The sequence below is a fragment of the Patagioenas fasciata genome, chromosome Z, assembly GCF_037038585.1.
Source record: "Patagioenas fasciata isolate bPatFas1 chromosome Z, bPatFas1.hap1, whole genome shotgun sequence".
In the NCBI taxonomy this organism is placed as follows: Eukaryota; Metazoa; Chordata; class Aves; order Columbiformes; family Columbidae; genus Patagioenas; species Patagioenas fasciata.
This window is the reverse complement of record NC_092560.1, coordinates 24624316-24637972: the sequence shown is the minus strand read 5'-3', so window position 1 is coordinate 24637972 and position 13657 is coordinate 24624316. Positions and strand designations below refer to the sequence as shown.

The window sequence follows — 13657 nt, the reverse complement described above, 5'->3', positions numbered from 1 at the left end:
GGTTGGTACTGAACATCCTTCATAAAGTCCTGAAAAGGGGAGAAAAAAATCTGTTTTCTATTGTGATATCTCATTTGCTTAGGAAGAGGGTTTATGCCTGCTCTGTTTTTATTGTTATTATGCAGGGGCAAGGGGGAAAGAGAAGAGGGGGAAAAAAAAAATACAGCCTCACCCCCTCAAGGCATGTAGGCAGAAATATTTTCAAATTCCTTGCCCAGTTCCTACTCAAAGACATTGAAACAGTAGGTTACTTAAAATTAATGAGTGTTCTTCAGGGTACGTAGCCCATGGATGTTATGTCTGGCAATCCCTGCTATATTCAGAGCAGAAGACTCCCTTCTGCAATATCTGCAGAAGAGGCCAGGAGAGCCTGCTAGAACCAAGATGATCTCCAGGCATTCCAGCTTCCACCTGATGAACAGAGCTCGATAGTTCCTGCTTGAAACTGGGCTGACTCAGTAAACCTCTTAGCTACAGGGCATGTACAGAGGATGCTGCATGCACCTTCAGCAGCTGTTCTCACCTGTCCCTGTGCTTCACTGTGCAAGGCTAGGTGGGTAGTCTCTGCCAAAAACTCGTGATGGGCAAGCAATGGGCAATGGGGTTGGAAAACAGGAAGTGTTCACAAGCCTGTGGCAGGTGTCAGTCTTTTCACAGAGAGGAAAGATTGAACATGTGACCACCCACTCAAAGAGGGTTAAAAAGCCTTCTGATCTGTGTCTTCAAAACGAGAAGTCATTCTCTGTTAGCAAGCATAAGACATTCTCTCCATATTATTTCTGCTGCAAAATAACTGTTATTATCAGTGCTGGTAAGTCACTGAAAAAAAAAAATAAAATCTTTCTTCAAGCAAACAGCTGTAAGAGTCTTAACACTCAGCACCACCTGGGAGGACAGTGACAGTGAATCTTTCGTAGAATAAAGTTGCAGCAGGGATTTTTGAACACACAAAGTCTGCAGCCACTTACCTGTTTTATTCTGTGGCCATCTCAGGCTATGACCCAAAGAGTCTTAAGGCCCCTGCCCTGTTTACTTGTGTAAGAAGCTGTGAAGCTTACATGTATAAGGCTTCAGGCCTTATCCAAAGCTTTTTACAAAGCTTGAAGGAACAACAGTTGCAGCGTATCTCAGGACACTGGTCTCTGAAACAGAGGTATCTAATAGGAGGACCAGAAGGTGGATTTTGGCAGTGCAGGTATGGCAAGACACTTTGGGAAAGGAAATTAAGTCAGAACGTACAAAGAGAAAGGTTCTTAAAGTATGTGTGTACAGATGCATGTATAAAAGAAACATTGAAATATATACAGGTCTTCAGAATGGTCATGAAAATGGCTGCTTCCTACATACCAAGCACCAACCAAAAGGAAGGGAGCTAGAACCTGCCTTTTGCAGATACTTAAGTGAGAAAACATCCTGCTTTCATGTGACAAAGCATGGGTGCACAAAGTCTGAGAATGTGACAAGTCCATATATAGGGCTTGCTCTTTAAGAAGTATCTTCACTTTTGAGGGAAGCAAAGTGTAAGAATTGCAGTGTATGTGTTCTGCCTTGCACCGTTGTTGCTGTACTACCTGGAAAGCAAAGTTTATATTGCTCGGTTTAATATTTCACTGTAATGTGCAGGATTCTGTTACTTTAAAGGAACTTAATTAAAACATAGCAGGTACCTAGTATTACAAAATGGAATCTGAACACTTTTCCTGTAGCTGATCACATTTCCCCCTTTATTTAGCTGGTTTTGTTTGCTCTTCCAGCACCTCACACCTTTCTGCTCTGCATTTCTGTCACTCTGTTATTTTGGGGTTTTTAATAGAAAAATTTTCTGCCTTGCTGCTCTTCTCTCAAATATGAGAGAAGTGGAGGCATGCCCATACCTGAGCGCTAAGATGAGTGTGTTTGCATGCTTGCTGTCATTTGATTCCTTGCTACTACCCCAAAAATAAGACAGAGTCCTATTTTAATTTTTGCTTCAAAAGATGCGTTACAACTAATTTTCAGGGAATGTCTTACTTTTCCATGAACAGCACTCTACATTTATTCTTGAACAAAAAATCAACATTTATTCAAATATAGTCATGTTGTCACATTCTGGAACACCATCATAACTCTCCAAACCATTAATTCTGTCATAAATTTCTTGTGACTCTGCTTTAGAACCATTGCATCCAATTTCTCATGTCTAGCAATAACACTTTCCTTAACTGAGCAACTCCTGTCCTTGTAGCCTGCTCGTAGTGCATTGGCAATGCAATTGTCAGTTGTCAGTCAGGTGTCAGCTTTCCTTGGTGAAAGGTCTGTCTGTCCTGCTGCATTCTGTTGCCGATTAATTTTACTTTTTTTACATGTATAGCAGCCTGGACACTATTTAAATTGACTTTTTAAAAATCATTGTAACTAGGGCTTATTTTTAGAGTAGGGCTTATATTTCGAGTATCCTCAAAAATCCTGGAAAATCATGCCAGGGCTTATTTTTGGGGTAGGTCTTTTGGGGAAACAGTATACTGGGAACAAATACCTGACTTAAAGGTGATATTGTTTTAATGCATATCTCATGCTGTGAAAATCAACATTTTCAGAGATGCCATTTACTAGTGATGATGTTTCTGTAGATGCAAATTAGTGCAGCTGTCATCTGGTGCAGCTTGTGCTTGTGGCTTGTGTCTGGTGGCAAGCAATAGGGCTCTATGTGCAACTTCAAAGAAGACTGGCAAATAAGGACGTTAACATCTCCATGCATCTGATTTCTGGGATGTTCTTTTCTGCTCTTTTGGTGCTGCATTTTGTTAATGCTGGCTGATAGGAGAAGAGGATAAGAATAAACTTATTTTTCCATCTCGTAATGCTTAAAGTGGATAGCCCAACTGTAATGAAAGCAACATTTGAAATTATGTAATTAAACTCAACTACATTGTTAGATTAGTGCCACAAGATTATGATTTCCACTTAGAATCCGCATGATTTAAATATCTCTCTTACAATGGTTATTTTCCAGGCTAACAGAAAAATTACTATCATGAGAGAAACTTCAGGACTGTTTCCAGTACAGTATGTAGGAGTAATAAAATGTTACAGCATTTACGTAGACTGTCATGTTGGAAACCCAGGAGTCTCACTTTGAAAAAGGCAGGTTGGGTATTTTCCAGGATAGTAGTGGATAAGTGGGGCATTTTTTTAAATGGTTTTAGAATGGATGCGAGTAAACAGCAGTGCTACCCAGTGGTGCTGGGGGGTAGCAGGCATCTGAGAGGAAAGCCCAGCTTTGGACTCAAACCACTTCTGAGGTTTCTCACTTAAAAAAGAAAAGAGAAAAAGAAATGTTTTAGCATTAGTAGCTTAACATTGGTATTTAAAACCACTGAGTTCAGTTATGTTGTTAGCATAATTTACTACTTTTTGGTTGTGCTGAAGGAGTAAAATGCTTTCTTATAGAACTCTGACAGCTTTCTGTGTGTTTCCTTTCACCTGAGTAAGAAATCTCTTAACATTGTGCAGTGTCAGCTTCTGTCCACCATTTGTTGCTGTGTAAGCAAATGCCACTACACACACTGTCTTCTTCCACATTTCGTTGTTAGCAAAAAGAAGGGATCAGCCGCTGCAAAAGACAAAATGGCTTCAGGCCGATGTTTTGTTACAGCAGCTCGTGGAAATGTAACAATAAACAGAGCTGTGTAGGTGAATAATGGTCCATTCAGAAGAGCAACAAGACACACTGTGGGAATACAGTCAGAGAATAGTTGTCAAATTCAAGGATACATCATATTAAGTTTCATAAAGCAAGCAGGAAAGTGGGTGTACAAAGTGAGGAAAAAAGATTAAATGGAACAGGTAAACAGAACAGTCTTCTCATTTGCCCTGGATTGTGTAACTCAGCCCAAATATTCTTTTCCTTCTGTCTGTCACTGGCAAACTGCTTTTGGCCACAAAAAGGTTATCCAGCTGGTTATCCAGCTACATAATCAGAAAACACTGTCAGTGACAGGTGCTCAGTCGGTCTCCCCTCAGTTAAGGGAAGTCCCTGCAATTGGAAGAAGTAACTCAGAGAAGACGAATGTCCAAGCACACTGATTTTGGTAGCGATTTGTATTTGGTTTTAACTTTGAGGTTCAGTCATCCCTTTAGGCAAAGTGCACCTACTTATTGGTAAAAGTAACTCTTTTCCTGTTGTTTAAACTTTACACCTAGGGCATGGAGTATCTGGGTACAAAAAGGTATGTTCACCGGGATTTAGCAACAAGAAATATCTTGGTGGAGAATGAGAACAGAGTTAAAATTGGAGATTTTGGATTGACAAAAGTCTTGCCACAAGACAAAGAATACTACAAAGTAAAAGAACCTGGTGAAAGCCCTATATTTTGGTGAGTCTTCCTTTGGTATACTGAATCATACATGTTTTCAGTTTTTGCAGTGTCAACCTATTACTTTGCATTTTGTGGAATTAAGTGCAAACTCCCAAGTCAGTTGCCCAGCGTTGTGTAAGTCACATGTGCCATGTGTGAATTTATGAAGCAGCATTGTGGGACTTCTCAACATATCTATATGGATTAAAAAACTACAACTTTGTTTGGAGAAGGAAAAAAAAAAGGCACAACAAACAACTTGGATATAGTTATCACTAACTGTTTGCTTAAGGTGGTTTGTGTTTACAGTGCCAATAAACTGCTATTACAAGAATAGTTACTGGTGAAGTTAGTGGAAGGAAATGAGAATGTGCTAATGCCTATGAACAAAGAACACTTATTCATTTAAAAAAGAAAAAGACAGTCTTATTAAAAGAAATACATTGCAAACCAAAAGAGAATATATACATATTACACAGAAAAAGATTTGTTCTACCGCGTGTTACAGGTATGCTCCAGAATCTCTGACAGAAAGCAAGTTTTCTGTGGCCTCAGATGTGTGGAGTTTTGGTGTGGTCTTGTATGAACTCTTCACATATATTGACAAGAGCAAAAGCCCACCGGCTGTAAGTACATAGTTAATGGTTCTCAGAGGTTTTTTGGTTTATTTAAATTTTCAAAAATACGTAGTTCGTTCCTATACCTAAGTAGCTTGATCTTTACTAATCCTTTTCTGGATATACCTTAGTGTTTATGAGGCAGCATCCAATCAGAAGCAGCAACCTGCTGTAAAGTATTAATATCAATCCATAGGAGGGAAAGAAAATCTGAGAATTGCCTGATAGTCTGTGCAGATCTTATCCATCCTGTAACTCCTATCTGTTCAAAAAAGATTTTAAAATTTCTCATTATAGATTGTTCTTTCTCGTCCTTCTTGATGGGTAATCCCAGATGCAACTGTTTCACTGCAACATTACATGTACTTTTAATGCTATTCCAAATCTAAGACTGAGCTAAAAAAATAGATAAACATTAAGTTGATTTAAATAAGGTAACTTTAAAGTTGTTTTGTTATGTTACTGGAACCAAGTTAGTAAGTTTTTGAAGTTCAAGAAAGAAAGGGAGTGGCTTTTTACAGACTGACAGACACCGTTGAAGACAAATTTAAAGTGGACAGATTGTACACTACTTGTACACTGAAAAACAGTTCTCCAGTTGGAAATGGGACTCACAGTCTTATTTCCAGCTAGCAGACCTCTGCGCGTATAACAGAGGAGAGCTGAGCTGTTTATATTTGCTGGTGTTGCCCTCACCCTTGGCCAGTGTCTCACTCCTGGCAAATGTATTTTTGAAAGACTGACGATGATGATAGGCAGAAGTGCGCTTGCAAGATCTCTGCATTGGCCTCCGTGGACCTCTTAGTAAATGGATACAATGACTGAGCCATCAAGGAACAACTCTCAGGCAGGGACATCTCTTCCTGCATAGTAACATAAACATTGCAGACACCTGGAGTTCTTATTCAGAAGGATTCTGAAATGAAAAGTGGTAGAGTAAGTCGTGGGCTCAGATGGAATATAAGTCAACTCTACATGTGCCTTCACCACTTAATCAGGTTTGCTATCCTACTAGTATGTCTCAGGATAAAATAATTTTACCAGTTAGACAAAGTGGTCTGTTTAACTGTCATAGTCTTTGTAATTATACATTGTTTCCCCAGCTCTGGCTATTTGCACATTCTACCAATGGTTATTTCACATTTTCATGTCAAGGATCATTAAAAAAAATCCTTGCATTGGAAGAAAAAGTCATTCCTTTATGTTGTGCTTAGAAATTATTTTCAGTTAATAGCACTTCCTCATTTACTTTTGATCTCTGGCAATCTGAGTGAGATATAAACTACTTTTGGGGTTATGTTGATTTTTGGATAACAAGATTTACCTAAGCCATGTTTTTTGCTTTAATTATCCTACTGTTTCTGACCTGTAGTTAATTTTTAAGATTGTTAATCTTTATATGTGTGTGTGTGTATATATATATATATATATATATATATATATATCAGTATATTATCTGTTCTGTTTGATTAAGATTTTTCAAAACATCAAGAACTTGTTTTAATATTTCAAGGAGCTCTTTAGAACTAACTGTGAGGTTTATCCTTTTAAAACTAGCAAATTGTCAGTTGATCGTATTTTTAAGAGGATTGTTCACTTATTGCCTTTAATTCTATATGCATCGTGCTATTTTTACCCCCCCACACACAAAAAAGTAGTTATTGATATATTTTCTGTATTTGTAATTTGTAATTGTATTATTGTTATGTACTATTTTATTTATTGTTTATTCTTACAAAAAATTTTCCCTCGGTAAGAATATTGCAGCATCTTTTTTTCCTTTCAAAATTATTTGACAATCAGCCTTCTGTTTCAGGAATTCATGCGCATGATTGGCAGCGATAAACAAGGGCAGATGATTGTATTTCATTTGATAGAGCTGTTGAAGAACAATGGACGACTACCGAGACCAGATGGATGCCCCGATGAGGTGAAGTATTGTATTAATATGTTAATAGTATGAAAGATGGTCAGTCAGGGTGAGTACCTGGTGAATGCAAACCTCATGTTTTGTTCTGCTTGAATTCCTGAAGTAGTTATACAAGCAGAATGGCTGTCCTGCTATTTTATCAGTTGCATGATAAGTATAATCATATTTATTTTCTGATTCTGTAGGTTGTATTCCCTAAGGAGCCTAGGATGTATTCTTTCTAAGTATATGAAGTAGGACTATCATGACTGTCTGCGGTAGTGGGACACTCAGGCTTCTATTTCAAAAATAAAAATGTATTAAGGCAATGAGATTAGTATATAGAACTTGTTCCATGGAAGTCAGAGTCTTATTCAAAGCTGTGAAGGCTGGATTCTTTTGAAGTCTGTAGCATTTACCAGAAGTATCTTAATATCTAAATGTGGTTTTTCACACTTAATTCCAAGATTGAAAGAACTCCTTACCTTGATTATTTTCCTTCTCTTGCTCTTCTCTCCTCAAGCATAGGAATACCCATGTTTATTGTGTATAGTATTCACTGTCAAGCATTCTGAGACAAGAGCTACCTGTAGACCGCAGGCACAGTTAAGTACATGAATCAGATTTTTAAGTTCAGACTTCAGATTTGTATTCGCATTCTGCATAGATTCTGAAGTGCAAATGTATGTAAAGCCATCCTTGGAGCACACAAATTAATTAAGTACTCTTTTTTTTTCTTCCTAATACTCCAGATGCTTTAAAAATACTTTAATAGTACTTCCAAGTCTCATAGTTCTCTGTTCTTCAGAGCATGGTGCACTTCAGCTTGAGTCAAACTGGTAGGGTTGGGTAGCTGAATCAGTAGGGAAAGAATGTAAGTAAAATAGTTACGCCTTTTATATCTATAACTTCAGCTCAGATTGGTTGGTGCATCCCTTTAAAATAAAGCACACTTGACAATAAGTTGAGGAACAATCTATTCAAAGCTGGAGGCAGAGGAGAGATCAGGGTCAAGTGGTCTAGCAGAGAAGTAAAACAATGGTACAGGTAGGGCAGGGAAGCCACAGGGGAAAAATAGTCTGTAGGAATCAAAAGAGAAGTCTCTGAAGTAACCTTTCTTGTACCAGTTGTTGAAATGTAAAGGTTTGGCTTTTTGTAGATAATCTGAATGTCATAAGATAATACATAATCTACTTTTCTGAAGCTGTATCCACACTAATGCAAAGGTTTCCATGTGTGACATTTCTTCTGATATCAAAGCAAGATGGACATGTCTCTCTTTTGTCAGAAACTGTGCTGTTTTTTGATCTTGAAAGGTTAGTCATCACAGATATTAAATCTTCCAGATGTCTGTAGACTTGGGTCTGAAGCAGTTTGGTCAATGCAGGAGTTGCAGATTTGCTGAAAAATAAGGAACTAATGCTACTTGTTTTCTTGGGAGCTGTGCCTATTTTTCTTAAGCAACATGTAAAAATTTTTGGAAGTATGAGAAGTTTATAATAATGATCTGGGTTAAATTAGTGAGAAGACTACAGGTGAAGAGCTTGGCAAGTTGTTTTGTGACCAGATGTCAGGTACATGTTTGGGAAAAGAGAAAATGGTTGTGAAGTGCCTGTTGTAACGGAAATCTCTTCCAGAAATCATTTAAATCTGCTTCTAACCCACTTAAGTGGGTTAAGTTTGCACAGTAGCTTTTTTTGGCTTAGTTCTAATTAAATATGAATAATAATTAAGAATTTAATATACAAATGTGGAGAAACCTATGTTAACCTCGCAGTGTAAACTTAACGTAGAATTGCTGGTTTTTTGAATCTGATTTTTTTGGTCAGACTTGTAAAGCATTTGTCATTTTAACCCTTTTTGAGCTTTCCAAAAAATAAGAGCAAGTAAGAAGATGAAAAACTTAGCAAAATAACAGTAGTCTCTTAAGTTTCGAAAACTGAGTGAATTTCCACACTAGCCTTACATACATATATATATAGTAATAAGGGCTTTTGCAGAGTAGCTGTCCTCACCTCTTAGTGTCGTTAGTATCAAGCAGATGAACTGGTTGGTAGAGGAAGACTTTAGGCATGCTCTTGTGCTGCCGTCGCTTGGAAGCGCAGAGTTCAGTTGGATGTTCTTTGTACCTGTTCAAAGTAACTATTAACTACTCATAGCATTTGTGTGCCTACTACTGATTTCCTTTGTTTCTTCTCCAGATTTACACCATCATGAAAGAATGCTGGAACAATGTTGTTACGCAGCGCCCCACCTTTAGGGATCTTGCTCAGCGAGTGGATCATATAAGGGACAACATGGGTGGATGAGAAAACTGCCCCTTCTTCAGAGGATGTGTTGGAATGCAGAACAAAATACAATTGGTCTGCTGTCTATAATTGACATATGTACACGCGTGCATCTTACCTTTGCTGGAAGTAAAATCTGTGTGGCAAATATCCTATCTCAATCTGCATACTGGGGAATCCTGCTGGTTTTCTTTATCAGGATATTATTTGTTACTATGAGAACATGTTGAAATTCTCAATAGGGAGAGAAATTATTTTTCTAAATAAAATAATCTAATATATGGTCAGTCTACAACACCATTATTTGCCTTACTTGGCAATGCAAAAAAGAGGTGACTTAAGATGTGGTGAGATTAAGCGATGAAAAGAAAGTGTATTTCCACATTGAAATGGGGATGCACAGAAAAGACTTCCAGAAGTCTTTTCACACTAGGTATATAATGACTTGGCACCCTATTTTGTGTGTTGCACAAGGGCTTATGCTTGTTAATACAGTTTTATAAGTTTTTCATTGTTGAATCAGAAATGGCTTCTCTGTATAAAGAAATAGAAGTGGTTTTGTAACCCAAAAACTTGTAATATGCCTGTCTGAAGCAGTTATCAGCCAGCAATATATGGAAAGAGATACAGTAGGCTGACAGAAAGGGAGCAAACTGTTCGTAACTTGGAGAGCCAGAAAACCTACTCATCTGTGCGAAAATTTTAATTTAAAATGAAAAAGCAAACATGTTATCCAAGTTTTCTTACTCTTCTTCTCCTCTGAGTAAGTATTAGGTTCCCTTTATATAATTGAAGATACAGTGATAAAATGAAGCCATTTTATAGAGGGCAGTATCTTCAGTTTATTTCTGAGTATGAAAAAGCTAAGCATGCTGCTTTTAAATGCTGCTCTTTTGTTCTTTCCGTCTTTGTAATTTCCATGCAGTCGTAAGTCTATCTACAAACTGGGAACTTTTTAAAGCAGAATTTAAAATCTAGAAAATGCCCTCCATTTCACAGACCGTCACGTTGCAGTTAAAATGATCACCTTATGCCTTCCTTCCAGTACACAAAAAAAGAATGTTTATGGTCCAGTATCTGATATGGCCAGTCACAACCATATCAAGTCTATTTTGTAATGAAATATCCAAAGGTAACTTCCTGTTTCTTCTGTGGTAACATCCAACGTAAGACTATTTGGAAGGAGGAATTACAAGTGCAATTGCTCCACACTCAGCGGGGGACAAGGACATGATCCCAGTTACTGCGAACTGGAAGGAGATCAGAGCTGTCTGAACAGATTACTCATGCTGTACAATTCAGCTTTTGAAATCTAACAGAAATTTATGGACAAAAAACTCTTTGCTTTTTGCCTTCAGGCATAAAACTTGGGGATAATCTTGTATCTCAAAGCAGTAATGTTGCAGTAATGTTTATTTTTCATTCAAGTAATATTTCTTTTGTTTTTACTTGTTCTTAAGCATTATTGTTTGTGAAGTACAATGCTTGTTCTTCTTGGACTTTTGCTGAGAGAAGTTCAGTTAAGGGGATATACAACTTGGCAAACAGACCTGCATCCAGATTTGTATTTAAAATGAAGTGTTTATTTTTAAAATTTGCAGCAGTGAGTCAGTGAAACAGAGGACTTACTGTGGCGCCTCCTTAAGATTTCTGGTTAACTACATTCATCTTATCAGAAGTTTAAGTACCTCAACTTTAAAAAAACAAACAAACAAGAAAACCTTACTTAGTGTAACATAGTGCCAGTATAGCCGTGTTTTGTACCACTGTGATGTTTCTCTCACTCAGTCACTGATACAACATTGTGATTTTACAATAGGGGATATTGCTAAATAGGGAGGGCAGCCTCAGCCCTGTTTCTGCCCTTTGCATTTTATAATATTTTTGTTGGTTTTCTTGTCACCAAGCACTTGCGTAGATTATTTTTAAAACTAATTTCACCATCAGTTTTTAAGCTGCAAAGAACTTTAAAGTGCTTTGTTCAACTTAACATTTGTTTTCTCCATTTCTGTACGTTGCTTTTGAAGATTTAAAGTTTTGTGGAAAAAATGTCTTTGCATTTGTAGTCTCAGTTGTGTGTATGTGGGTTTTTTGTAACAAAAGATTATACAGCTTTAAAGCATTGAAACAGCATTTTAGCTGGATAACATATGCAGGAATTATGTAAAATTTGCAGTGTATGACACTCAGTAGCTAACTGGTTTCCAATATATAGTAGGCTAACCATAATTTATGTAAAAATCTCAGGGAAGTTTGTGTAATGCAATGAAGAAATCTTCCAGTCTGCTATTTTTTCAAGTGAATAAAAAGTCTTTTTTCTTGTTCTACTACAGTATGACTGATTATAGTCTATTTGATTGCAAAAATATAGTGTTGAACTCAAGGATGATTTTTAAGTGTCTTGTTGATTTTTTTTTTTACTTTATTTCATAATTTTTAGAGAAAGCCATATCTTTACACTGCAGTTTAATTTTGTGCTGTTGGTCAGGATCATAGTCTTTTGTAAGAGGTCCGTCTGTGCAAAGGTCTGGGTCGTCTGGGATGGGCTGGGGGAACAGGACCAAGGAGTGTTTAGGACGCTGGGAGATGTGGGGTCGTCTGCAACATCGATGTTTAGGTCCTGGAGCGGACCAAATGGTTTTCTCAAAAAGCTGTTGAGGATGTAAGTGTGGTGATTTTGCTGAATTAGCTACTGCAAATTGTAGTGAAAAAACAAAACACTGCATTTTGAAAGCTTTCAGATCTACAGTAGCATTGTATGGCAACATATTTTTATATAGCCTTTGTATTAACAGACCCAGTTCTTCGTTTTAGAAACTTATTCAGTTGGCATTGCATTTGTCAGTTGCTAATGTTATTTAGTGTAATGACTGTGCTGTGATTTTTTTTTTTTGTAGAAAAAGTGCTGGTTTATGCATACATGGCTGCTGCTATGATGAAGAATTAAAATGTTAACTACTGCTTTGCACTTGTATTTGAAGTGAATTAATCTTTCTGTAAGCGCGCAATATATCTTACAGAATCTCTGCAAACAAGTATTGTCTAGTATAATATTGGTTTGTTGTCTATCAGTATAAATAAGTTTCAATATTAGATTTAAATATATTCCACAACCTTGCAACAGTCATGTAGTAAACCAGAGGAGGTATGAATTTTCAGGAAAAGAAACCCATGTTCTTGTCACATCCTGCTATTGATTAAAAGTTTCCATAGTTGAGATAATCGTTACAAAACATACAGATGAATGTAACTGTTAAAAAGGTACGTAAAAATTATTTTATTTTTTCCAGAAATTGCATTTTTAATTGTTGCATTTAGTTGAGATGTTGACCCACTGCCTTGAGATGTATGAGAAAAGAAGTTACTGTATGGAGAAATGTAACTCTTGTGTAAAGAAAGCAAGATTATCAGGAATGTGTGATCACAAACACCTGGAGGATAGAGTTCTGAGAGCAAAGGTAGAAGCATGGAAGAAAAACAAGACTGATGGAAAAAGGCTGATGTTCAACACTGAAGAAGCTTTCTGAAATGTGAAATGCACAATGGTTTATGAAAGCTGATGTCCACTGAAAATGCCATACCATGACAAATATGTGCTGATATATTTCTAAACTGTGTATTGTCTGCCTTAAATTTGAAATACAGAGACCTAACCTAACTGAAAAATACAATAATTACTATACCAAAAAAACTGCTTAAGGTTGTGCTGTGCCAGACAGCGGTTTTTGAAAAGGTGTTTGGCTTAGAATTTTTTTTTCTGAATTTTGCTTTTGAATAAGAGGTTTACAATACTTTATATTAAAGTAGAAAAAGTCCCTTTAGGGAGGGGGAACAAGAAAAGAAGACACCTGCTACTTATGGTTGGACTGCAAACATTTGAATTCATGATTTATTGAAGAAAACATGAAAGGGGTATTTTTTTAGAAAACAGTGTATTGATATCTGAAACTTAACTGTGCTTTTCTCTTGAGTTTGGATAGTGAAAATAAAATAACTAAATACAATTAATGGCACATGCCTGCCAAGGTTTTCTTTTATATAGTACCTACAATTAAATATTAATATTTAAATAGCTGCTGAAGAGAGCTGGTATGTTTGAAGGGATACAGCACACGCAACTCTGAGACCTTCCCAGAACAGCCATAAGTAGTGTTTATCTTTTGGAAGGAACTTACATGTACCAGTGTGAAGGTGGTATATTGGGTACTCCCCAAAAATAAGACTGGGGGGTTTAATTTTTTATTTTATTTTAATTTTTTTTTTGTTAAGCTGATTATTTTGGGGGGAAGGAGCATTCCCTTTACTCTCAGTATTTAGAGAGAAGCAAGTCCGTAGGATAGAGACCACAAACAGGTTGCAGCCTCCATTATCAGACTGGAGTTACTTAGAATTTCTAATGCAGTCTGCTATGAAACCACTTCTTGATTTGTATTACTTTGTCGTCTGTTCACGTGACTTCTCTGTAACTTTACATGAAAGTTACTACCGCTAACCTTGAGCAGGGTT

General features: G+C 36.9%; 1 protein-coding gene across 6 annotated transcripts in view; it reads left to right on the top strand.

The window, feature by feature from the left end:
• The window catches only part of JAK2 (Janus kinase 2), a 91833-nt gene extending 78674 nt beyond the window's left edge, over positions 1 to 13159 (top strand). For all 6 annotated transcript variants that reach the window (XM_065861096.2, XM_065861097.2, XM_071802875.1 and 3 more), the window contains 4 exons: positions 4183 to 4355; positions 4846 to 4963; positions 6771 to 6884; positions 9065 to 13159. In XM_065861096.2, coding sequence (XP_065717168.1) covers positions 4183 to 4355; positions 4846 to 4963; positions 6771 to 6884; positions 9065 to 9172 — 513 coding nt within the window. In that variant the 3' untranslated portion in view covers positions 9173 to 13159. The remainder of the gene's footprint in view (positions 1 to 4182; positions 4356 to 4845; positions 4964 to 6770; positions 6885 to 9064) is intronic.
• The last annotated feature ends 498 nt before the right edge of the window (positions 13160 to 13657 follow it).